General features: G+C 40.2%; 1 protein-coding gene across 8 annotated transcripts in view; it reads right to left on the reverse strand.

Moving 5' to 3' along the window:
* The window catches only part of DYNC2H1 (dynein cytoplasmic 2 heavy chain 1), a 347,141-nt gene that overhangs the window by 224,612 nt on the left and 95,810 nt on the right, over positions 1–26,719 (reverse strand). For all 8 annotated transcript variants that reach the window (XM_053900571.1, XM_053900570.1, XM_053900566.1 and 5 more), the window contains 9 exons: positions 24,608–24,692; positions 22,754–22,908; positions 20,855–20,992; positions 11,751–11,864; positions 9,987–10,147; positions 8,576–8,699; positions 7,626–7,747; positions 4,613–4,699; positions 808–934 (listed from right to left, as the gene is read on the reverse strand). In XM_053900571.1, coding sequence (XP_053756546.1) covers positions 808–934; positions 4,613–4,699; positions 7,626–7,747; positions 8,576–8,699; positions 9,987–10,147; positions 11,751–11,864; positions 20,855–20,992; positions 22,754–22,908; positions 24,608–24,692 — 1,113 coding nt within the window. The remainder of the gene's footprint in view (positions 1–807; positions 935–4,612; positions 4,700–7,625; positions 7,748–8,575; positions 8,700–9,986; positions 10,148–11,750; positions 11,865–20,854; positions 20,993–22,753; positions 22,909–24,607; positions 24,693–26,719) is intronic.

Genomic DNA, 26,719 nt, shown 5'->3' on the forward strand with positions numbered 1-26,719 from the left:
ATTGTGTGGTGACAGATGGTAACTAGATATTTTATAATGTACATAAATGTTGAATCGCTATGTTGAACACCTGAAACTAATATAATATTGTAAGTCAACTGTAATTCAGTAAGAAAATAACTAAAAATAAAATGAAAATGAAGGCTGGACCAAAACAAAAAAACAAAAAACAAACCCCTAACAACTCAGCAGTCTGGAAATACAGCTTTGGTCACCACCATGGCATGGAGGACATTACTGAGACTAGACGAGACAAGCCCAGAACAGGTGCAGGGACAGGGGCTGAGGAAGGGAATGCTGAGGCACTCAAACACTCCAGGGTGAGCACAGGAGGGAATCCCTACAGGAGTAGGGAGGGGTCTAACTGGTTTAAGAAAAACGAACCTATCAACCAAAAAAAATGAGACAACACGGTAACAAAGTCAAAATAACAGATTATTTGTAGAAGGAATCAGTGGCCAGCACTGTCAAATCCTGAGCTTGCTGTCCTGGAAGGTGAAGTTCAGGGTAATCTCTGGAGAGAACTACGACGTTTCCCCTCAAGTCATCGTCACCCCTGGCTTTCCCTCCGTAACATATGCAACCGGAAGAGGAACAGGCCACAATGTCCAAAACCCACTCACATAAAAACATTCTGCTTAAAAATCAACTCACACAATGGCCATTAAAATCTAGGTCATTTATCCTAACCTAGTGGAAAGTTGAGGGATATTTCGCCCCTTTTTTTCTTTTTTTAACAAATACATTACAGATTTTTCTGTGTTTTAAAGGAAGCCTCTTTCTGACCTCTGTCTCTCTCAGACAAACCTGTGCGTTCCATCTTTTGTGCTCTCGGTCAAGCTGATTAATTAGCACTTCTGCAGCTTTAATTGTTTCCTGCGCTCTGCTCACTTCAGCTTCCAGCTTGGCGGCTTCTGAAGTCCTGCTCTGAAATCTAGGAAAACATTAAAATTTAATTAAAGGCCAAGGGGTTTAAGAGAGATTTGACTACATTATCCTTAGATACTAAAGTGAGCTTTTATATAAGAATTTAATTAACGATAATACTGCCAATATTTGTGTTTGAAGTATCATTAACACGAACCGGGAGAACTGAAGCCCTGCTCTTACAGGGCCGCGACGTCCTGCTGCTTGCGGGCCAATTTCTCCATGTGACATTCAGGGCCCTGTCGGAAGACTGACCCGATCTGTCTCTTCAGTTGTACATCATTTGAGGCCAGTCCAGCAACACCACATGTCAATCTCTAGAAATTCTATTCTCCGGAAACACCCTGTCCTCTATCTGCTTCTTCAGGGTGCCCCATGTGCCTGGAATACATTCCAGCCCCTCTTATCCCTACCCCACCCCTCATTCTAACTCCTTGAAATCTCTATTTAACAAAAATATAAATAAAATTTTAAAACTCATTTCAAAAATCCAATTCTCTACCTACGTGCCTGTTTGTCCAAGTTTATAACTGTCCTTTTAAATTATTTTCCTTAAGAAATACTTGTACGAATTTATTATTTTATCAAATAGAACAGTACTATTCCAGATTATTACCCAGTCAGTCCTTCAACAAATATGTAAGTACTTACAAAATGCCCCAGATTGTGACAAATATAAACAAAACAAAACCAAACAAGGGGCACCTGGGTGGCTCACACTGTTAAGCATCCAACTCTTGATTTTGGCTCAGGTCAGGATCTCATGGTTTGTGAGATCGAGCCCCATGTAGGGCTCTGCATTGAGATCACGGAGCCTGCTTGGGATTCTCTCTCTCCCTGTCTCTCTGCTGCTCCCCCGCTAGCACCCATGCACTCTCTCTCTCAAAATAAGTATTTTAAAAGACAAAACAATAAACAGCAACAAAAAAAGCATGTCATGTCTCATGTAATCCTCAGAACCACAGTTCAAAATGAATATTATGATTCTCATCTTACAAAAATGAAGACTTAGACCCCAACAGATTATTTCACATTTCACCAATCATCAGTAGAAGATCTACAATTTATACATGGGTGTGTCTAAGCTCCATGTGGCCAACAGTGCATTTTATCACCTCTCTAAGTGCTCTACATACCTTGTTCTCCTGCACATAGGACTAGACAGAACTGAGGCTTCCAGTATGGTGGCCACTAGCCACATGGGGCTTTTCAAATTTAAATTACTAAAAGCAAACAAAACTTCAAATTCAATTCCTCAGTCGAATTACACACACTGCAGTGCTGGTGGCTACCAGACTGGATAATGCAGGTTACAGAACGTCTCCACCATCTTGTCCAGTTCCATGGTGCAGCCTCACTCTAGCTCTGGGAACACGTACTACATACTCACTCACCTCAACAATTCATTCTGTGGACACAGTTTTACCATAAATGTGGGCTGAATTAAGCCAACTTGCACGTTTCTGTAGAAGTTACTTCTACAGAATACTTTAATACTTCTGTAGAAGTATTAAAATGGCAAATGTCTCCATTTTGTCAGATTAGAATTTAAAATTGAAAGACCATACTCATTTTTCAACTACTCTTTTCTTTGGAAGTATCCCAGAAAAGACTGTCACTCACAACCCAGAGTCAGTTAAATCTTAGGGTTCAAGTAAACGATTATTAACCAGCATGAATTCATTCTTGATAATAACTCTAAAAATGGAAAATTCCTTTCTGTTTCACTTAAAAGCTAATTCTGAAGGTTTTGAAAACAATCCTTCCAAAATATTGATAGTATGACGTAGTGATTAAGAACAGGTACTTTACAGAGTTAGAAAAAAGCAACAATCTAAGGCTAGCTTTGTCATTTAGACTGTTCCACACAGACAAACCTTCCTAATCTGCACAATGAAAGAATACCCACCTCTGAGTCCTAAAAATAGTAAGTATGTAAAGTGCCTAGGGCAATGTCTGACCCCTGTACAGTGACTAACAAATGGAATCAAAACATCGCTACCACATGCTAACTACTCAATAAATATTTGACAATCGGTTGAATATGAAGCACTAAGGCTGAGCATATGAAACTGAAAGGAATAATCATTTTCCCTACAGCTCTCAGTATCTGGAAAAAAGTGAAGTTTCTTTCGTATAACTCTAACACAAAAAAATTCAGAAATATTTAAAACACTGGATTTATAGGTTTGAGGCTTCTTTTTGGTTTTTTTCTCTGTAAGTTAATATATATAAATATAAATAGAGATCATTGTTTCCTGTATAGAGAAAAAATAGTTTTCAACCTGATGAATTTCTTTCTTGGTACAATAATTTGTATTTCTTCCACAAAAAGAGAAGCAAAATGTAACACACCACTTAAAAAAAAAGCATGCAATGGGGTGCCTGGGTGGCTCAGTCGGTTGAGTGTCCAACTCTTGATTTCGGCTCAGGTCGTGATCTCGTGGTTTGTGAGTTTGAGTCCCCATGCCGGGCTCTGTGCTGATAGTTTGAAGCCTGCTTGGGATTCTGTCTCTCCCTCTCTGTCTCTCTCCCTCCCCTGCTCTTTCTCTCTCTCAAAAAAAATATAAAAATAAACTTTAAAAATTACAAAAAAAAAAAAGCATGCATTTAGAAAAGTTTTAGTCTTGGGGTGCCTGGGGGGCTCAGTTGGTTAAGCATCTGACTTCGGCTCAGGTCATGATCTTGGGGTGCTATGTCTGTCTGTCTCTCTCTCTCTCTCTCCCAAAAATAAACATTACAATTTTTTTTTAAAAAACAAAAGTTTTAGTCTTATAAAGCTGTAAGCAAATGACAACATACATAATATTTAATCACATATCCTCCAGGTTTTTAAAAAAATTTTTAATGTTTATTTATATTTGGGAAACAGAGAGAGAGGTGGGGGGGGGGGCGGGCAGAGAGAGGACACAAAGAATCCGAAGCAGGCTCCAGGCTCTGACCTGTCAGCACATGAATCCCGAGATCATGGCCTGAGCCAAAGTCGGATGCTTAACCAACTGAGCTACCCAGGCACCCCCGATATCCTCCAGTTTTTCAATCTTCACAATTTTTATAGGAAAACTGTCCTACAGTTGTTAGGATACCCACACCAGTATCTTCTATCCTACAGTCAAGAGCAATCACATGAGGCCAGAGGTACAGAAGAGGTTTTACAATCAATAATAGTCATAAATGGTCCTGAAACTTAAGTACAATACTGCATAAAGGAATATTTTTCTCAACACTAAAAGGCACAAAGTTAAGAGAAGACAAGTTTTTAAATGTGATCGCGCAGCCTCAAGAAGATCACCAAATAGGTTGGACTACAGCATCAGTCAAAATAAAGGAGCCTGAAGCCCTAAGTCTGGAGACTACAGATACACAGATACCAATGGAAACCCGGAGCATGAAATTGCTATGTTCTGTCCCTCTCGTTGGATTCCCCCGGGCTCAGCAATGTCTACAGGGACCAGTCCACAAATGGAGACCCCAAATATGTTTGCTCTTACCAGAAACATTTTTTTTAAGAAGAATACCTTCTACATTATTTCATATGCTTCCCCATTTTAGAGTAAAAAATCACAAAAAGAAATGAAAATAATGATTATAACTAAGCTTTCCAAAATTGAAAAATCAGTTGAGATATGTTCTCGAATACACACAATGCAATTTTTTTTCAAAATACATTTTAAACTTAACTTACTTCTCTTTGAGTTCTGATACTTTCTGGCCGACAGAATTTAGAAGTTCTTCTAGCTTCCTTTTTCGGTCTTCAGTTTTCTTCAAATTTCTAAAACAATTCAATTTTATAAAACTTATTCTATTTTATATATCAACACCAGCAGAAGTAACACCTTCATATCCCTCCTAAAACCCTACCAATATGGAACCAAGGGAATAGAAAGAAGATATACATGCACACAGATAAAGAGAACAGAAGAGCAAAGTACTGCAGTGGAATAATTTCAATAATTTTGAAAGGTGGTAACTGACATAACGGAATGCAAAAAGCTATAAGCTGAGTAGGTGCAGGAAGAAAAGTCAAAAAGGAGAATTCCAAATGCTCAGGAATTGTGGACAATAGGTACTTAGAAGACAAATGAGCTAAATATAGAGAATTTTCTACTAGTCGATATAATAAATACATCAACCTCAGATTCCCTCACCCGCCGAGAAGGGACTATCCTCTTAATACATCCCAGAAAGGCAAGCTTATAATCCCCACTCACTCCCTTCCACTCCCATCTAGGCAGAAAGTGTGAAGACTCTTCTAGAGACATGACTTACCTTCTCCCCTCAAAAATTCCCACAGTAGAGAGTCAAAGCATAAGTGACTCTTAAAAACTGAGAACAAACTGAGGGTTGATGGGGTGTGGGAGATGGGTATTGAGGAGGGCACTTTTTGGGATGAGCACTGGGTGTTGTATGGAAACCAATTTGACAATAAATTTCATATACTGAAAAAAAAAATTCCCACAGTATCTGAGAGGTTGTCCTGTAATGACCAGTGCACACCGCTACGCTCTGCTGGGCATCCGTGCTTCGCACAAATCAAACACAGACTGTAAGGTGTCACACCCCAGCACCCCCAGCGTATCTGATTCAGTAAAGTCTGGATAGAGCTCAAAAATGTGCACTTTTAACAAGTGTCCAGGTGACACGGACACTGATAGCTCAGGGATCACACTTTGAGAACTACTACAATAGAATAAGGCCTTCAAAATTGTGAGACTAAACCATTTCTTGCCCAGTACTATAAACCCAGTCCAATTACTGACCAGACAGAACAGCGTAACACAGATAATTTTAGACATGCAGGATCTCAAAACAGTTTTCATCCAATACACCCTTTCTAAAGTGCAGGATGTATCCTAGAAAAATGAAGGACAGAACTAAGAAGGACAAGGACCCCTAATAAGACAACACGTCAGAAAAGAGATTCAGAGAAACAGCCAGAATCACAGTGAAAAGAGGTCCCCACAGATGGGAGCAGCAGCCTGGGGGAAGAACTGGTCCATGTTGGGACAGGGGGACAAAGGCTCTAGAAGGGATAATACTAAGAAAAAATACATACAACACGTAGATCCCAAATATGCTTTAGCGTCTGATAAAAAGATTGTGGATAAATATGTGATATTAAACAAACAAAAAAACCCCCAATCAATGGAAAAAATGAGGAAATTATTAAGAATAAAAGATGTACAAGAAAGGAAATATACACATAAAATATATGTCTCAGCTGTGAAAAATATTCATATACACAAAATAACAAATATTTAACATCATTTATTAAACAAAAATCTGTGACAAACTAACACAAAAATGTAATATAATTATACTGAGAAAATTAAGATGTTGAAACTGCTAAAATTCTCTTTGCCCAGAATAAGAATAGATGATGTCAAAACTCATCAGTCAAGAACATAACATGGGAATACAAGCTGGTGCAGCCACTCTGGAAAACAGTATGGAGGTTCCTCAAGAAACGAAAAATAGAACTACCCTACAACCCAGCAATTGCACTAGTAGGCATTTATCCACGGGATACAGGTGTGCTATTTCGAAGGGGCACATGCACCCCCATGTTTATAGCAGCACTATTGGCAATAACCAACGTATGGAAAGAGCCCAAACGTCCATCTGTGGATGAATGGATAAAGAAGATGTGGTATATGTACATATGTGTGTGTGTGTGTGTGTGTGTGTGTGTTATAGTGTGTGTGTGTGTGTGTGTATATATATATATATATATATATATGGTGTGTATATATATATATGGTGTGTACATGTACAAATATATATATACACATATATATATATATATATATATATACACACACATACACACACACATATATACATACAATGGAGTATTACTCGGCCATCAAAAAGAATGAAATCTTGCCATTTGCAACTACATGGATGGAACTGGAGGGTATTAACCCAAGCAAAATTAGAGAAAGACAAATATCGTAGGACTTCACTCATATGAGGACTTTAAGACACAGAACAGATGAACACAAGGGAAGGGAAGCAAAAATAACATAAAAACAGAGAGGGGGACAAAACATAAGAGACTCTTAAATATGAAGAACAAACTGAGTGTTACTGGAGGGGCTGTGGGAGGGGGGATGGGCTAAATGGATAAGGGGCATTAAGGAATCTACACCTGAAATCACTGTTGTACTATATTTTAACTAACTTGGATATAAATTAAAAAAATAAATTTAAATCAACAAACAAAATGCTGACTTAGGAACAATAGCCAATTAAAATTTTAAGCCCCAAAGTATATAGTTAAATTGTCCCCCTACTCAGACAGACTATGCTTTGAAAAATACATATGACACATTTCTTAGAACTTAAAAGAAGAAAAGAAATTCAAAAGCCCTAAATTTCCAAAACCTACTTCCTGTATGTTAATATTACTCCTTCCCCAAACCCAAGCTCTCTGTGGAAGAACCTCTCCCAACAATACACAATGGACAAGGGAAAAAGAGAGTGGGTCCTACCCTCCATCTGCTTCTAATTGTTTTGTTTTGCCCTGTTTAGTATTTAATTTTATATAATTGACCCATGTTGTATGTTTTAATGTTGCCAGCTGCCTTTTTAGATGTAAACAAGAAATGAAACATAAATATATCTGAATAATTAACTCAGCCATTAAAATGATGAAAATAAAGGTCAGACTTATTTCTATTTTATATTTCACTTACGATTCTAATGCTGCCTGTTCAGTTTCCAAAGGCTGGATCCGTTCCAAGACGTGGGAATACTGGATGTTTGCTTTAACCCATGCGGCCAAAGGAGCCGCCGCAGTACTGGCTCGCTTCGCGTTCTGAAAAACCCATCACGAGTTATCCAGCACCCAGACTTAATTTCAAATAAAAGCAAAGCTAATTCTAGTCTGTCTTATGTAGGCCTTTATTTAATAATTTATCTCCCAAAATAAAGTGTTTGGCTTATAGCTAAAATAACAATAAAGTGTTAATTTCTAATGAAATTACCTTGATAGGTAATCTAGAATTTTTGCTTCAGAGTTAGTGATTTTGAACCACATAAATCTTTAATATAATGATATTTTATTGACAAAAGTGTTCCATTAGCCACATGCCTTATTATAAATTATTATAAATTATTATGTCTGTCCACAATGATGTTCAAGCATCAATTCTTCCTCCTCTGTACATGGGACACAACTTTATTAGAAAAAAGCAATTCGGAAACCATTGCTATTAGTGCCAGAGACAATGCACATGACACGTTGAATAAGAGATCTCAAAAAAATACCGGAATCATGTAACTGAACCTATTCACTGAAAAGAGACACAAGAATCCTAACAGAGATATCTGGTCTTATCTAACAAATACACAGGAAGAAGGAAAAGCAGACCAGGCAAGTTGGAGGTTAAGAAATGACAGACTGAGAATTTACAGCACAAAGATTCAAAAACCACTTACAATAAATGTGCACCCCAGACCCAACCTGGATTCCGGTCCACCCGTTGGTAAATGCTTCTGACACGTAACATCTACAGCTTATTTTTTTTTAACTTTTAGTTTCCAGGCAATATAAATAACCAATAACTTAAAGTTATCACATTTTAACAAGCAGAATATTATACAGTATGGAAAAGGAATTGGCAGAATAACTGTTAACAATTACCTTTGAATCAAAAGATCCTTTATTTTTATAAAGAAGTTCTTCAACACTGTGTCTTATCTCCTTTGGAATATTTCGTGCATCAAAGGTTGCTATGTCGTCTCTCACACCTCTTTTCGCAAGGAAACTAAAATTACAGCATATTACTTAAAGTGAGGCTACATAACATTTGCTATTTCTGATGAGCATACCAACGTCACAAAATGGTACATACAATACGTTCAATCTGTTAGTTCTCAAACAACAGGGTACTAATGTATCCCAGCTTCTAATGCAGTATCTGTCGTTTCTATAGACGACAAGGAAGAGCTCCAGGAAGATCCACCGCAGCCTTTCCTGGGTTCTGTGAACAACTTGGAGCGGTGAAATGAAGGGGTCACAGTCCTTTCATTTTACCCACATCCCTTTCTGAGAACCGCCAGGTACGTGCACGTTCTAGGAGATGTCAGAAAAGTTCCTGACTCTTTTCTAAGAAAGGTATTTTCAGCTGTGCCCTCGACCACATCCCCTTCCCATCTCTAGACAGGAAAGGACTCTACTGTCAACCTCCATGCTACCGCGGACCACGCATCAGAACAAAGCCCATCATGCTGTTGCAACGTAAGCTCCGGAGCTATCTGGCTGCATATTTAGTTCTCACACAGCCTCTTCTCTTCCAGCTCACATCTGTACTGTTCCGGGGCTCCCGCCTCCTGTTTCTGTCCTCTGACCCTAACAATAGTGGCTATATTTTCTTCGTCAGTGAATCACAGTAAACACAATGCTCTGTAATGTGTGAGGACCAAAGAAGTGTATTTACTGAGATGTTCTTCAAGATTTCCAGGCATTCCTTTCTCCTCTTTGGACACTTAAAATAATCCCTTATTATGGGTAAAAACATAGATGTTGCATGATTTTATAAAGTATCTTGAAATATGATGGCAAAGTGTATACTAGGCAATTAATGAAACAGTGTGAAAAGCAACAAAAGAAATATTTAAAAATACGAAGGATGGGGCGCCTGGGTGGCTCAGTCAGTTAAGCGTCCAACTTTGGCTCAGATCATGGTCTCACGGTTTGTGAGTTCAAGCCCCGTGTTGGGCTCTGTGCTGACAGCTCGGAGCCTAGAACCTCCTTCGGATTCTGTGTCTCCCTCTCTCTCTGCCCCTCACGTTCTCATGCTTTCTTTCAATAATAAATAAACATTAAAAAAAATAAAAAAATAAAAATATGAAGGATGGGTGCCTGGCTGGCTCAGTCAGTACAGCATGTGACTCTGGATCGTGGGGTTGTGGGTTCAAGCCCTACACTGGGTGTAGAGATTCCTTACAAATAAAATCTTTAAAACTAAATGAATAATACATACATACATAAAAATGTGAATGTGTACTTCATAGGGGAAATAATAAAATTCTTCACAAATTCAAAAACTGACCTTTTCATGCTCACCCAAGATGTATCAAAGATCCCCATCAGCCTTAAAACACCCTCAAGAATGTCTCTGATGATGTCAGGTGGCATGCGCAGTGAGCGAATTTCTGAAAGAGATTCTGGCTTGATGTTTCCAACTGCTAGTTTAGCTTCATTGACTAGAGGCTAAAAAGACAAAGGGCCTTATTACTTTCAAAATTATGTATATAAAAATCATTACCTCTTTACAAATTATTGAATATTTGTCATTTTATTAAAAATAACTGTAGGGGGCGCCTGGGTGGCTCAGCCGGTTATGCATCTGACTTGGGCTGAGGTCATGATCTCAGGGTTCCTGAGTTTGAGCTTAGCATCCAGCTCTGTGCTGACAGTTCAGAGCTTAGAGCCTGCTTCGGATTCTGGGTCTCCCTCTCTCTCTGCCACCCCTCCCCCACTTGCACTCTGTCTCTCTCTCTCAAAAATAAATGTTAAAATTTTTTTTAATAACTCTAGTTACTAATATCCTTTTTCTTCAAATATCAAAATGCTTTAAAACACACAAAATACAAAATCTTTAAGTTCTTACCACCATAACTGCAATAGTCTAATTTAGAAAATTCAATTTGTTTTGAGACAATTTGCTATTTTTTCCTTCAAAATTTTATTTAAATTTTAGTTAACATGCAGTGCACTGTTGGTTTAAGAAGTAGAATTCAGTGATTCATCACTTACACACGATACTCAGTGCCCATCATCAGGTGTCCTCCTTAGTGCCCATCTCCCACCCACTCCATCAACCCTGTTTGTTCTCCATCATTAAGAGCCTCCTGTGGTTTGTTTCCCTGTCTGTCCCCCTCCCCTCCCACACTTTTTTTTTTTTAATGTTTATTTATTTTTGACAGAGAGAGAGAGACAGAGCATGAGCGGGGGAGGGGCAGAGAGAGAGGGAGACACAGAATCAGAAGCAGGCTCCAGGCTCTCAGTTGTCAGCATAGAGCCCGACGCGGGGCTCGAACTCACAGATCACGAGATCATGACCTGAGCCGAAGTCGGATGCTCAACCGAATGAGCCACCCAGGCACCCCATCCCCTCCCATACTTTGATCTGTTTTGTTCCTTACATTCCTCATACTGGGAAGTCATATGGTATTTGTCTTTCTCTTATTTCACTTAGCATAATCCACTCTAGCTCCAACCACATTACTGCAAATGGACAATTTCCCATTTTCAAGAGCCTCCTTATATTCTAAGATAAGCTGGCTAACCTAGTGAGGAACCAAAAAAAAAAAAAAAAAAAAAAGAGCCTAAGACTTTGACTTGATTTCCCTACAATGCATTTTTCTTCTCAGACAACACGGCTTGTGAAAAACAAAGATGGTTTTTGATGACTACTGGTTCATTCACTGACTTTACCTGGTGGACCCTCCATCTTGCTTTTCTTCTACAAATAATACCCTGATTGAAAGCCACAGTTGGTAATATTGTTAGAAAATAAGTCAAGAAGTAATGTTTGAACTCCTAGACACCACTGGTAGTCAAAAATGGCTCTTACCATTTTTCGGGGTTTTTTTTTTCATGTTTATTTTTATTTTTGACAGAGAGAGCATGAGCAAGAGCAGGGAAGGAGGAGGGTCAGAGAGTAAGAATCCCAAGCAGGCTCTGCACTGACAGCACAGAGTCGGACATGGGGCTCGAACCCACAAACCGTGAGATCATGACCTGAGCCAAAATCAGACACTCAACTGACGGAGCCACCCAGGTGCCCCACGAAATTTCCTTTGTAGCTTACCTGTACTTCTTTTAACTCATCATCAATTTTGTTTTTTCTTTCTTCAATTTTAACAACTTCTTCTGCTATCTTGTGCTTCAGTCTTTCAAGTTCTGTCTTTTGCTCACTAGCATCCTATAGAAGTATTTATAAGGCATTCCAATTAATTTTAATGCACTCAATATTTAAAAGCATAGTATCAAAATAAGTTACTTTAAAATAACATCTTCTATTAAATACTTTTGTCATGTTAATTGACATAAGAGTTTCTAAAATGCCTGGGAAACCGAAGATATAATTTACTGTATATTTATCATCAGGAGGTTTCTCTGCTTTACTTTAGTTTTTTCTGAATAGCAAAGCAATAAATGCTATTTATATAAAAATCAACTCAGAAATGCATAATGTATAAAATTATAATACACATTTAACACTTGCAATAAATAACCCAGAGAAGTTAGTACTATCGTGTTCATTTCATAAACTAAAAACAAATTCTTCTATAATTCTAACAGTAAAGACTAACTCTTAGGGACTAATTACATTATATTGCAAGTTTGTGTTTCTACACTTTTAGACAAAAATTAATTGAAATCATGACAATAATACGATGGCGAATAATCAACAAAAATTACTACAGATTCAAAAAACACTAAGTCATGAACTCTTTGTTCCTGAAAGCAAATATCAAGGGTCCCACCTACATGAAAACGCTATGAATCGTTGTGAATGTCCGTATTTGGTTTATCTGTACTAACTGAAAATCCAAAGAGGAAATCCGTCAAGAAACCTTTCACAAGCGCTCGCCTCAGTGGTTCTCAACTCGATTATAATCACAAGGAATGTCCCGTGTTCTATTGCCAAATATATTGAAATAGACTGGATGCAACTGAAGCACAGAACTGTTTAAAGACTTGTCAGGTGGCTCCAATCCGTGGCCCAAACGGAGACTCACTGAGGAGTGGACCCTTGCTTCCCCCTGCCCTTCCTGGGAGGCACCTTCCACACCAGCTCAGGTGGAACTGTCCCCGGGCCACAAGCCTTCCCACCTGCACATCTCCCCCTCGCTGCTCAGGAGGAAGTCGTTTTCTCCACCTCCACATAGGAGCCGCCAAAGGCCCGGCTCATGTGTTGCTTGTTTTATTAGCCTACTCTACCAACTGGAGGTTCTCCCTATTGTGAGATTTTATAGCATTTATTTCTTGTTTTTCTTATGTCACAAACCTAGAGCTCCAAGCTTTGGAAATTACACAGTTGGATACTTAAGCTGTCTGTCCACAGTACCTTTTTATAACAGAAAATGTCAGCTATTCATAATTAAGAACAATTACCAACTTACGAGATGCACAGTGATTCTTTCTAGTGTCTGCTAGGCAATACAATTAGCCACAGTCTTAGGAAAACCTCTTCTAGGAAGGGCCCAAACAGAGAAAGGGCATGGCGGCCAGCGTACCCGTCTCCAGCCCACTAGTGTGAGACCACACAGGCACACAGTGCTATGGCCCTCTAGTAAACACACAGTTACCAACACTATTATCCCCTACAGAGCTTTCACTTTTTTCATATTCCAAATTACTCTTTAAAGGTAAGTATTTGACAGATTTTTTTAAACAATAAATATAGCTGGCTGCTTTACAAAAAATATCCGTATTAATTTGGTTCCAAAATACCCTGAGGAAAAAAACATGCTAAAGTTTTATAATATGAAAATTACATTTGATTTTCCTATTACATTACTCACCAGGTCAGGGACTCAATAACATTATCTTGGAAACATTGAATGTGTACATAACCGTCACGTTTCTGGAAATGTTACTGCCTTTGAGAATGACCACATGCATCAAAGATGGTCTTAACTGGACCACTCGGGACCTTCCAGACAACCCTCCCATGAAGCTCACACCCCCACAGTCCATCCAACCCTCAGATTGCCAGGGAGGATGAGCACACTTAAGAAGAAATCTTCTTTATCATGCTACTGGAAGTCGAAAGAAAGCTGGAGTAGCCATACTTCTATCAGACAAACCAGACTTTAAATTAAAGGCTGGAACAAGAGATGAAGAAGGGCATTATATAATAATTACGAGGTCTATCCATCAGGAACAGCTAACAATTATAAATATCTATGTGCCAAATATGGGAGCCCCCAAAATATATAAAACAATTAATCACAAACATAAGCAACCTTATTGATAAGAATGTGGTAACTGCAGGGGACTTTAACACTCCACTGACAACAATAGATCATCTAGACACAGGACCAATAAAGAAACAAGGGCCCTGAATGATACATTGGATCAGATGGACTTGACAGATATATTTAGAACTGTGCATCCCAAAGCAACAGAATATACTTTCTTCTCAAGTGCACATGGAACATTCTCCAAGATAGGTCACATATGGGTCACAAAACAGCCCTTCATAAGTATAAGAGAATTGAGATCATACCATGCACACTTTCAGACCACAATGCCATGAAACTTGAAATCAACCACAGGGAAAACTCTGGAAAACCTCCAAAAGCATGGAGGTTAAAGAACACCCTACTAACGAATGAATGGGTCAACCAGGCAGTTAGAGAAGAAATTAAAAAATATATGGAAACAAATGAAAATGAAAATACAACAATCTAAACGCTTTGGGATGCAGCATAGGCAGTTCTGAGAGGAGAATACATTGCAATTCAGGCCTATCTCAACAAGAAAAATCCCAAACACAAAATCTAACAGCACACCTAAAGGAAACAGAAGCAGAGCAGCAAAGACACTCCAAACCCAGCAGAAGAAGAGAAATAATAAAGATCAGAGCAGAAATAAACAATATAGAATCTAAAAAAACTGGAGAGCAGATCAACGAAACCAAGAGTTGGTTTTTTGAAAAAATAAACAAAATTGATAAACCTCTAGCCAGGCTTCTCAAAAAGAAAAGGGAGATGACCCAAATAGATAAAATCATGAATGAAAATGGAATTATTACAACCAATCCCTCAGAGATACAAGCAATTATCAGGGAATACTATGAAAAACTATATGCCAACAAACTGGACAACCTGGAAGAAATGGACAAATTCCTAAGCACCCACACACTTCCAAAACTCAAACAGGAAGAAATAGAAAACTTGAATAGACCCATCACCAGCAAAGAAATGGAATCAGTTATCAAAAATCTCCCAACAAATAAGAGTCCAGGACCAGATGGCTTCCCTGGGGAATTCTACCAGACATTTAAAGCAGAGATAACACCTATCCTTCTCAAGCTGTTCCAAAACCTAGAAAGGGAAGGGAAACTCCCAGACTCATTCTATGAAGCCAGCATTACTTTGATTCCCAAACCAGACAGAGACCCAGCCAAAAAAGAGAACTACAGGCCAATAACCCTGATGAATATGGATGAAAAAATTCTCAATAAGATACTAGCAAGTCGAATTCAACAGCATATAAAAAGAATTATTCAACATGATCAAGTGGGATTCATTCCTGGGATGCAGGGCTGGTTCAATATTCGCAAATCAATCAATGTGATACATCACATTAATAAAACAAAAGATAAGAACCATATGATCCTGTCAATCGATGTAGAAAAAGCATTTGACAAAATTCAGCATCCTTTCTTAATAAAAACCCCCAAGAAAGTTCAGGATAGAAGGAACACACTTAAACATCATAAAAGCCATTTATGAAAAGCCCACAGCTAATATCATGCTCAATGGGGAAAAACTGAGAGCTTCCCCCTGAGATCAGGAACATGACAGGGATGTCCACTCTCACTGCTGTTGTTTAACATAGTGTTGGAAGTGCTAGCATCAGCAATCAGACAACAAAAGGAAATCAAAGGCTTCAAAATTGGCAAAGATGAAGTCAAGCTTTCACTTTTTGCAGATGACATGATATTATACATGGAAAACCCGACAGACTCCACCAAAAGTCTGCTAGAACTGATACATGAATTCAGCAAAGTCGGAGGATACAAAATCAATGTACAGAAATCAGTTGCATTCTTATGCACTAATAATGAAGCAACAGAAAGACAAAGAAAAGGATCTCATTCAGAATTGCACCAAGAATCATAAAATACCTAGGAATAAACCCAACCACAGATGTAAAAGATCTGTATGCTGAAAACTACAGAAAGCTTATGAAGGAAATTGAAGAAGGTACAAAGAAATGGAAAAACATTCCACGCTCATGGATTGGAAGAATAAATATTCTTAAAATGTCAATGGGGTGCCTGGGTGGCTTGGTCGGTTAAGCGTCCGACTTCAGCTCAGGTCATGATCTCACGGTCCGTGAGTTCGAGCCCCGCGTTGGGCTCTGTGCTGACAGCTCAGAGCCTGGAGCCTGTTTCAGATTCTGTGTCTCCCTCTCTCTCTGCCCCTCCCCTGTTCATGCTCTGTCTCTCTCTGTCTCAAAAATAAATAAACGTTAAAAAAAAAAAAATTTAAAAAAAAAAGTCAATACTACGCAAAGCAATCTACACATTCAATGCAATCCCAATCAAAATTGCACCAGCATTCTTCTCAAAGCTAGAACAAGCAATCCTAAAATTTGTATGGAACCACAAAAGACCCCAAATAGCCAAAGTAATTTCGAAGAAGACAACCAAAGCGGGAGGCATCACAATCCCAGACTTTAGCCTCTACTACAAAGCTGTCATCATCAAGACAGCATGGTATTGGCACAAAAACAGACACATAGACCAAGGGAATAGAATAGAGACTCCAGAATTGGACCCACAAATGGATGGCCAACTAATCTTTGACAAAGCAGGAAAGAATATACAATGGAAAAAAGACAGTCTCTTTAACAAATGGTGCTGGGAGAAATGGAAAGCAACATGCAGAAGAATGAAACTAGACCACTTTCTTACACCATTCACCAAAATAAACTCAAAATGGATGAAGGACCTGAATGTGAGACAGGAAACCATCAAAACCCTAGAGGAGAAAGCAGGAAAAAAAACCTCTCTGACCTCAGCCATAGCAATTTCTTACTTGAAACATCCCCAAAAGCAAGGGAATTAAAAGCAGAAATGAACTATTGGACCTCATGAAGATAAAAAGCTTCTTTACAGCAAAGGAAACAATCAACAAAACTAAAAGGCAACCAACGGAATGGGAAAAGATATTTGCAAATGACATATTGGACAAAGGGCTAGTATCCAAAATCTATAAAGAACTCACCAAACTCCGCACCCGAGAAACAAATAAGCCAGTGAAGAAATGGGCAAAAGACATGAATAGACACTTCTCTAAAGAAGACATCCGGATGGCCAACAGGCACATGAAAAGATGCTCAAAGTCACTCCTCATCAGCGAAATACAAATCAAAACCACACTGAGATACCACCTCACGCCAGTCAGAGTGGCCTAAGATGAACAAATTAGGAGACTACAGATGCTGGAGAGGATGTGGAGAAACGGGAACCCTCTTGCACTGTTGGTGGGAATGCAAATTGGTGCAGCCACTCTGGAAAGCAGTGTGGAGGTTCCTCAGAAAATTAAAAATAGACCTACCCTATGACCCAGCAGTAGCACTGCTAGGAATTTACCCAAGGGATACAGGAGTACTGATGCATAGGGGCACTTGTAGCCCAATGTTTACAGCAGCACTCTCGACAATAGCCAAATTATGGAAAGAGCCTAAATGTCCATCAACTGATGAATGGAGAAAGAAGTTGTGGTTTATATACACAATGGAATACTACGTGGCAAGGAGAAAAAACGAAATGTGGCCTTTCGTAGCAACATGGATGGAATTGGAGAGTGTTATGCTAAGTGAAATAAGTCATACAGAGAAGCACAAATACCATATGTTTTTACTCTTATGTGAATCCTGAGAAACTTAACAGAAGGCCATGGGGGAGGGGAAGGAAAAAAAAAGTTACAGAGAGGGAAGGAGGCAAACCATAAGAGACTCTTAAAAACTGAGAATAAACTGAGGGTTAATGGGGGTGGGAGGGAGGGGAAAGTAGGTGATGGGCATTGAGGAGAGCACCTGTTGGGATGAGCACTGTGTGCTATATGGAAATCAATTTGATAATAAATTTCATATAAAAAAAAAAAAGAAGAAATCATCTTTTGGGGTGCCTGCATGGCTCAGTCATTTACGTGTCTGGTTCTTGATTTCACCTCAGGTCATGATCCCAGGGTCACGGGCTGGAGTCCTGCATAGGATCCACACTATCAGAGTGGAACCTGCTTGGGATTCTCTCTCCCTCTCTCTCCCAAAATAAACAAACAGTAAAAAAAAAAAAAAAAAAAAAAAAAAAAAAGAGAGAGAGAGAGAGAGAGAGAGAGGACAAGGAGAAAAGCAGTAAGAAAAGATATTTGGGAAACATAAGGTTGCATCAAGTATCCTATGAGAGCTAAGTGGAGGCAACTCAACAATGACACAAACCAACAAGAAAGCACACTGCCACAAGCAGACATTCAGAGGTTGAAAAAAAAAACTAATAATATGGTCACAGAAATGAAAAACTAACAGGAAAATTAGAAAATGAAGAATTTTAAAGGAAGTGAACAAAAAGAGAAGAAAAAAGGTGAGAAAAGGAGAAAATTAGCGAACAAGGCAGGAAGTCCAAAGTGCAAGTAATGGGGATTCTAGAAAGTGAAGACAGACAGGGAGGTACAGAAGCACCATCAGAATAATGTAAGGACACTTCCCTGAACTGGAGGACAGAAGTGTTCTGGTGCAAAGAATCCACATTGTGTCCAACACAGTGAACGAAAATAAACTTGTATCAAGGCAGATCATGTCACTTTCAGAACAATGAAAACACAAATCTAAAAAACCTCAAGAGAGGAAAAAAGAAAAAGATCACCGCAAAAGGATCAGAACTTAACCTAACTTTGAGAACTTCAGTCACAAGAGAAGTTGGAAGGAACTGGAGTAGCACTTTCAATGTCTGAAAACAAAGGGATTATATTTTCTTCCTGACCAATGATGTTGAGCATCCCTTCATGAGTTTACTGGCCCTTCTTCTTTCACACAGGGTACGTTCAAATATTTTGGCCATCTTTAAATTAGATGTTTTATTATTATTGTGTACATCATGGTTTCTATTTTGGATACAAGTGATTTATCAAATTTATGTTTTGTAACTAATTTCTCCCAGTCTGTGATTTGCCTCTTAATTTTCTTCAGAGCTTTTTTCACAGAGCCTAAGTTTTTAATTTTGATAAGGTCCAATTTATCAAATTTTTTCTTGTTCTATTTTAGTATCACATCTAAAAAATCTTTGTCTCATCCAATATCTTCAACATTTTCTCCTGTTTTCTTCAAAAGTTTTATAATTTCTGGTATACATTTAGATCTACGATCCATACTGAGTTAACTTTTATACAAGTTTAAGGTAAAGATCTGTTTTTTGTTCTCTTCCTGGATATCCAAATATCATTAAAAAAAACAATCTTTTCACCATTTAACTGGCATTTTGTATAAAATCTATCAACTATGTACACATTCATCTATTTCTGACCTCCATAATGCTCGAGTGACCCTGTAGGAGTCATTACACCCATGTCATGCTTCCTTGACCACCACAGCTCAGTAGTAAGTCTTTAAATCATAAGTCCTCCAACTTTATTATTTTGTGAGTTTTTGTGCCATTTACTTTTACTGAAATTTATACATTAATCTAGTGACTATTGAAGTTAATTAAAAGAGACATTAGACTTGCAGTAAGGTTAATAGTCACCAACATGAAGATGGACAAACATACATAAGACCTAATCAAGGAGGTAAACGAACAATTCAGTGATTCATTAAAGGTAAGGATTGAGGGGCACCTGGGTGGCTCAGTTGGTTAAGCGTCTGATTTCAGCTCAGGTCATGATCTCGCAGTTTGTGAGCTGGACCCCCACATCGGGCTCTGTGCTGACAGCTCAGAGCCTGGAGCCTGTTTTGGATTCTGTGTCTCCCTCTCTCTCTCTGCCCCTCCTCCACATGCACTGTGTGGGTGTCTCTCTCTCTCAAAAATAAATAAACATTAAAAAAAAAAAAAGGTAGGAATTGAGAGAACAGAAGTCCAATATAAGTTTTCAGTTCTGTCTTGAATAATTAGCTATAATGTCAGTAACACAAAAAATTACAGAGGTTGGCAAGGATGCAGAGAAAGGGGAACCCTCTTGCACTGCTGATGGGAATGCAAACTGGTGTGGCCACTCTGGAAAACAGTATGGAGTTACCTCAAAAAATTAAAAATAGAACTACCTACATCCCAGCAATTGCGCTAGTAGGTTTTTACCCAAAGAACACAAAAATACCAACTCAAAGGGACACATGCACCCCAATGTTTCTAGCAGCACTATCGACAATAACCAAAGTATGGAGAGAGCCCAAGTGTCCATCACTTGACAAATGGATAAAAAAGACGTGGTTTATGTATACAATGGAATACTACTCAGCCATAATATTCATGAGACTTCTAAGAAGACACGTTTACTAGAACACTGCATATTTTAGTCTGAGGCCAGGATGAGGGAGTAGGGCTGAAGGATAAAAACGATGAATTTGGTGGTAGTCAGTACAGAGTCGGCAGGAAAGAGGCCAAGACAAGAACACCCTGAGAGGGCGTGCAGACACAACCCACGACCTGGGCAAAGAAGACTTTCAAAGAAATCTCCTCTGAAAGGTTCAACCGTCAACAAAGGTTCATTGAAGACAATGGCAGAAAGGTGACACCATCAAAACATAACCATGAAAGTATAAATGAAATGAATAAAGACTTATTTCTTAAATCCTGAAAATATTAAAGGCAGGAGGAAAAAAATCCTTGAAGCCTGAGGAGATAATTTTAAGAAAAATAAAGACATACAACAGAGGGTGAACAAATAAAATTGTTTACAGACACATCTACGCCAACCTAAAATGTTTATATTTGCATATTTATAGGGTTTAGATAAATTAGTGTATGGTGAATTGAGAAAAATATAGTTACGATTTTAAAATAACATGGGAAACTGTATCACTCTTTCCAAAAAGCTCAGTGTTTAATACCATCAGTGTGACTCAGCAGACAAGAAGTATTTTTTATATCCACATAAGTAGAAATGTAATTTCTCCCGGTACTGATCAAGTGGAAATGGTCTCCCTACCGCCCGCATCTCTGCGCCCCAGAAACATCACCTGCATCGACACCGTGATCGCCTGAAGGGCGGCGTCTGCTTCGTCTTGCTTCGTCTTTAATAACACACTTTGCTCGCCAGCTTTTCTGTTCAGCTCATCCACAAGAGCTTTAGCTTCATTCAGTTTAGACACACCAGCCTGCATCGGTAAGATATGGACTGGCAGATGATCAATAAAGTATAGACTGGCAGATGATCAATAAAATATGGACTGATAGACGATCGATAAACTATGGACTGGTAGACAATCAATAAAATACGGACTGGTAGACGATCGATAAAATATGGACTGGTAGACGATCAATAAAATATGGACTGATAGACGATCGATAAAATATGGACTGGTAGACGAACGATAAAATATGGACTGGTAGATCATTGATAAAATATGGACTGATAGACGATCAATAAAATATGGATTGGTACGTGATCGATAAAATATGGACTGGTAGCATTAAAAACAGGTATTACATACACACACAGTAAATAAAACCTGTAAGAAACCATCAAGAAAAAATGTGTGTACACATCAAACTTGCAAGTGAACTTGGGTTTCTCCTTACTGCCAGTTATGACTTATTCAACCACACACCCAGTAAGATGTAGTAAAAGACTCCACAGAGGCATTAAAACACACAGTGTTTTATAGTATACACACACACACACACACACACAGATTTTATAGTATCACAGTAAACGTGAACAGATCGACACATATTTGGCAGCTTGAAGACCAGGATTTTTACCCACTGCGTTCTGAGAGAGGAAACAGAGCAAGGAAAAAGTCCATAAACCTTCTCCATTGTTCAGTCTCACTGAGTAAAAGGACTCAAGGACTAGTCTTCTTATCCTGGACATCATTTGGTTCTGTCTGTCCAGTAGCTACCTTTTTATAAGAGGCTGCCTCACATAGGGTTCTGGTGGGCTCTGAATCAAAATACCTTACCTATTCCTTGGGGAGGACATTTGACCCTGGGCTAGCCATTATGTCACCCCATCCCACTGCCCATGAATAATGAAGGAATGGACATGAAAAAAATGCCCGCTCTCCTATAATATAAGTTAGGTTTTTGTCACCTAACAAATGAGAAGATTTGGGGAGATAGTAACAGCAAAAAGGAAAAATCAACAATATTTATTGAGCACCCAACACAGAGGACGGCATCAGGCTGGCTCTCTGCGTATATATTTTATTGAATACGCTCACATACAACTGACCCAATTAAGTTGCAGGTCAACGAGTTTAAGTAATTTATCCACAGCACCAAAGAGAACTAAATCAGTACAACGACCTTTATAGTTAGTGGCTTGCTACGAATGAAAGTGTATCATTACAGAGACAGACAAAGATAACTTTTTGTCAATTGGGAGGGATCCTAGTTTATTACACTAACAGAGACTCTATGACTTTGGAAAGGAAATGCTCTCAGACAACTTCCAAGGCTGGCATTTTAATGTCACATTTAAGTTGAAGCTCTGTAATTACAGAACGAAAACTGTTCATAATATACTAAGTGACAGAGATAAAAAGTATTATTTTAGGAGGTATAATTTTAATTTTAAAGGTTATTATAAAGCTTACTCTCCATGTTTTAAGACACGTTGCTGAATTTCTAAAAATGCTTTCACATTAAAGAAATTTTTAAAGATCACCAGAAACTATCAAAAGCACATAAATGCCACCCAGTGAAGAAAAGGAATAATTACTGAATCAAAAAAATTACAAAACCCTTCCTATACCTAGTGAAAACCACAGGTAGATGAGACTGTTTTAAGGCCTGTAATACCTGTAACATAGAGCAGTAGTTATTTATACTAAATATATGCCACAACCAAGGACTGTGATATAATCCTTATACCCTGTGTCTAGATGAAATGATTGGAGATTAAAATATTGTACCTGCAAATGACTTTGTCTTTTTAATAATTCCTTTTTCTTGCTGCTACTAATGGCAGAATACACACGTAAGAAGGTCATGTATCGGCTTGGTGTAGCACCATATGCTTTACAAGATTCATGGATTAATAAAAATGATTTTAGAAAATCGGGATCAACTGGAAAGAAAAAACAAACATGACTTCATATACATACGATCCATGACGAATTAGCGAGAACAACGTGAACTGTACTTATCACACGTATCTCCACCTCCGCCACTGTAAGTGGCAGACATCGTCTGTCTTCAAGGTACACACACATTCCTACGTATCTATTCACTATTCAAGCTCCCACTCTCCTTACAGATTTGAATTACTTAGGATCAGTGGTCTCTGCCCTTCCACTGTTATATATTTCCTCTGAACACTTTTATTGCTGCAAGAAAGATAAATCTGCTGTCATAACATAAATTAGTTAGAACTACATGACATGTAATCCAGAAGAAAGCACAATAAAAGCTGCTTCAATGGAAAAGAAGGATCAAACCAAGTAACATGTATCCACTGTCATCTGACACAGGGACCAGCAGGATTTCAGCAGCCAGAAAACGGAGAGTAAGGCCCCACTAGATGCAGCACGCCGTTCACTCAACACGCCATCTTCCTGTCACCGTCTCCATCCACTTCCTTCCGTGTTCTGTGCGTCAGTCCACAAAGTCCACTTCGAAGCAACATTGAAGCCAGAACCCCTGCCTGGCACACCACAGCCATGGTGGAACCAACCCCCGCCCCCCCCCCCCCCCCGCCCCAGGGCATGGCCTGGCGCCCCGGGTCCGCTCCTTCCTCTCAGGTGACCGCAGCGGTCCCTCCACGGGTCCTCCCCACACCGACCTATTTTCCAGTAACTGACGAAAGGCATGGACCCAGAAACTTCTGTTTCCGAAACAAGACTCCGGTTACGTCTCTGCTAAAAATCTCTCCATCACCCCGCATCACCCACAAGTTGGAAGCAAAATTTCTCAGCCCCTCCTCCTCTTCCAGCCAATACCCACATGTCCATGCTCCAGCCGGTGGGCGGCGTGCAGATCCGGCCAAGTGCCTGTTCTATGCCTGCACGCAACTCACTCTTACCAGACCCCACCGCCCCAAGTGCCTGGGTGCCAGGGTCCGTCTGCTGTAACGTCTGCCAGTAAGAGGCCTCACCCTCAAGGGTACTTCCCATAAACTCCTGCCATCATTTGTCTCGCTCCGGCAGAGTTTATTTTTATAACAGAACATCATTCTTGCTACTTTTCACTCCACCATAAGCTCCTAATCATCTCTAGTATCCAGCCCAGTACCTAATGTGAACAGAGTTCAGTAACTATTTGGTGACTAGATGATTAGAGAAATAAATTAACGAATGTGCTATGATATATAAAAAAAAGACCACATTCAAAATTATTTTGGAACTGGAAAAAACAATGAGAGTACAATTAAGAAAACATTATGTCAATGCCCAAAGAAACCACAGAACTTTCTCATGTACGAGCTGAGGACAGGACATATCTAATGGAAAGTGAAAACTTGGCCCACCAGCCAAAGACCCTGTAACAGTGGAAGCAGAACATCCTATGGTTTGGGTCAAACATCTAACTGTTTCACTGCTTAGCTGTGAACAACAGATACTGTGCTAGGTCCTATACAGAACGACATAAACACGAATTCAAAAATTTAGAAAGCTTCAAAGTTCGGTTTTCCTTAAAAGAAACCTAACTTTGTTACCTTAACATTTTTCAAATTTATAATCATTGTGAATCTTTAACGAAGTTGTAATATTAGAGAATGGCAATTATTTCACAAATAAAACCCAGAGTCGATTTCATCAAAAGAGTACCTGAGTGTTTTTTCTTTTCTTCTTTCCTTTTTTTGTCACTATGTTTTTCTTCACCATCTGTTTCACTGAATAACATTTCAGGTATCTAAAACAGGAAGAGCATTTCTTCAAACCTCAACTCAGTATGGAAAAGTTTACATAAATCCAATGTCAGAGGTTAAAAAAACAAACAAAAACAACCCTTTTCTCCCAGGTTTCACACCACACTCAGCGAAATAAGATAGCCATTGTCAGAAGACATGGTTTCCTAGACATGTGACACACGTCAGCCACTGATTGCAAATTAATGACAACACCTCACCTGAAAAATGATTAGACTGTAAGAAATGAGGGAAATCACAATTTGGATTAAATTACAAAATAATCACAAATACCAATTAAGACCATAAAGTAATAATAGTAAAATGCTTTTTCTGGCATCAATGCATAAAGGAATAGGAAGGATTCTGAGGTCTCTTGAGTAACAACTAAAAGCAAATGAAAATCATTTTCCTTTCCCTGGAACTGTGTTACTGTGTTACTGCACTATCACAGATAAGAAAATCACGTTTCACAAACAGATCATTATTATAGAACATACGATAATCTAGTAAGAGTACTCATTTAAGATACCAAAAAAAAAAAAAAAAAAAAAGCAAAGGAGTCTTAGTTTCCTGAGGAAAAAACTAAAGCAGAGCTCTGACATTTTTGCAACGGGAAAGCACGGGTGTGCAGGTCAAAACATCGTCTTCTGAATCTCCCAGACCGAACACATGTCACACAAAAGATCCGTCAACGGGTGAAGAACCTGAAGGCAGCAGGGTGCCCGAGCCGAGAGCACGGCGCTTTCCTCAAACGTCTTCACCGCTTTCTGCCGAAACGTCGGCGCCTCTGTGAGAACATTTGAAGCATGTCCCTCTAAACCCGCTCAAGTGTGTTTCTTCGGCAGCCCGCGGGCTTAACCACGGTCTGTCCCTTACGTCTCACGACGCGCACATTCAACAGGCACGACGCTGGCCAAACGCACCTCGGCGGAGCTGGCCGGAGGAGAGTCTGTCCCCAGACCGTACGCCACCTGAGCCCGGCTCTCCTACCTGGACTGGCCCGCAGTTCCCCGTGCCTCCATTTCCCCCCCGGAGATAAAAACGGCCCTCTCTAAAGGCACCGAAAGGGCGTCTAACTCTCTGGATTCCGGCTGACACGTCAGCATCTCGGTTCCCCGAGCTCCTCTCCTGCTCCCTTCCCCACCTCCCCCCCGGCCCATCGCCCCCACCTCCAAGGGTCACATCCTGCGACCTCGTCGTCCGCGGTGCCAGAAATCCCGTCTTAACATTCAAAACCTAGACGGGCATGGTTGCTACCCCCTGCCTTCCGCTCCCCATCCGTCTCTCTCTCCCTCACGAGAGGTGACGGGACTCGCTCTCTCCAGCCCCCCTCCTCCTCTTCTCTCTGGGGCACATTCCAAGACGGCCTTTTCCACCGCCGCCTGACGCTGCCTGACGCTGCCTGACGGCGGTCACCCACGGCCCCGCGCCGCTGCCCGCTTCCCAGAGCGCCCCCTCCGCGGCCGTGGCGGCGCCGCCTCTGCACGCCCCCCTGGGAACGGCCAAGAGCCGCGGCGGGGCCCTGAACGTCTCCCGCGGGTGTCCGTCAACACCCGTCCACCCCGGCGGCATCGTCGCCTCTCGCAGCTCCAGCCACCGCCTGTAGCGTGACAATCCCCAGGGTTGCATCCCCGACGTCCGGCCCCCCCCCTCGTCTCCAGGCCCCTCCAGCCACACGCCTGCTCCGCCCTGCAACGTGGACGTCCGGCGGCGTCTCGTACGAAGCACGTGGGAGACTGGAAGCCTCACGTTCTCCTCCCGACGTGCTCTTCTCAGTCACTGCTCAGGCGACTGGTCCCGCCGGGGGCTCGAGCCGACGTACCTGGAAGTATCCCGGAGCGCTCGCTTCCCTGCACACCTGTCAGCAAATCCTGCTGTTTCCGACCACCGCTCCCCCGACGTCCCCGAGGCACGTCGTCCTTTCCTCTCGCCTGCGCCTGCGCCTGCGGCAGCTTTGAAACCAGCCCGACCCTCGCCCTCTACGGTCCGTTCTCACCCTGGAAGCCAACGTAAGCGCGCTCAAACATTA

The sequence above is a fragment of the Panthera pardus genome, unplaced genomic scaffold (assembly GCF_024362965.1).
Source record: "Panthera pardus isolate Hobbes unplaced genomic scaffold, ASM2436296v1 HiC_scaffold_12, whole genome shotgun sequence".
Classification (NCBI taxonomy): Eukaryota; Metazoa; Chordata; class Mammalia; order Carnivora; family Felidae; genus Panthera; species Panthera pardus.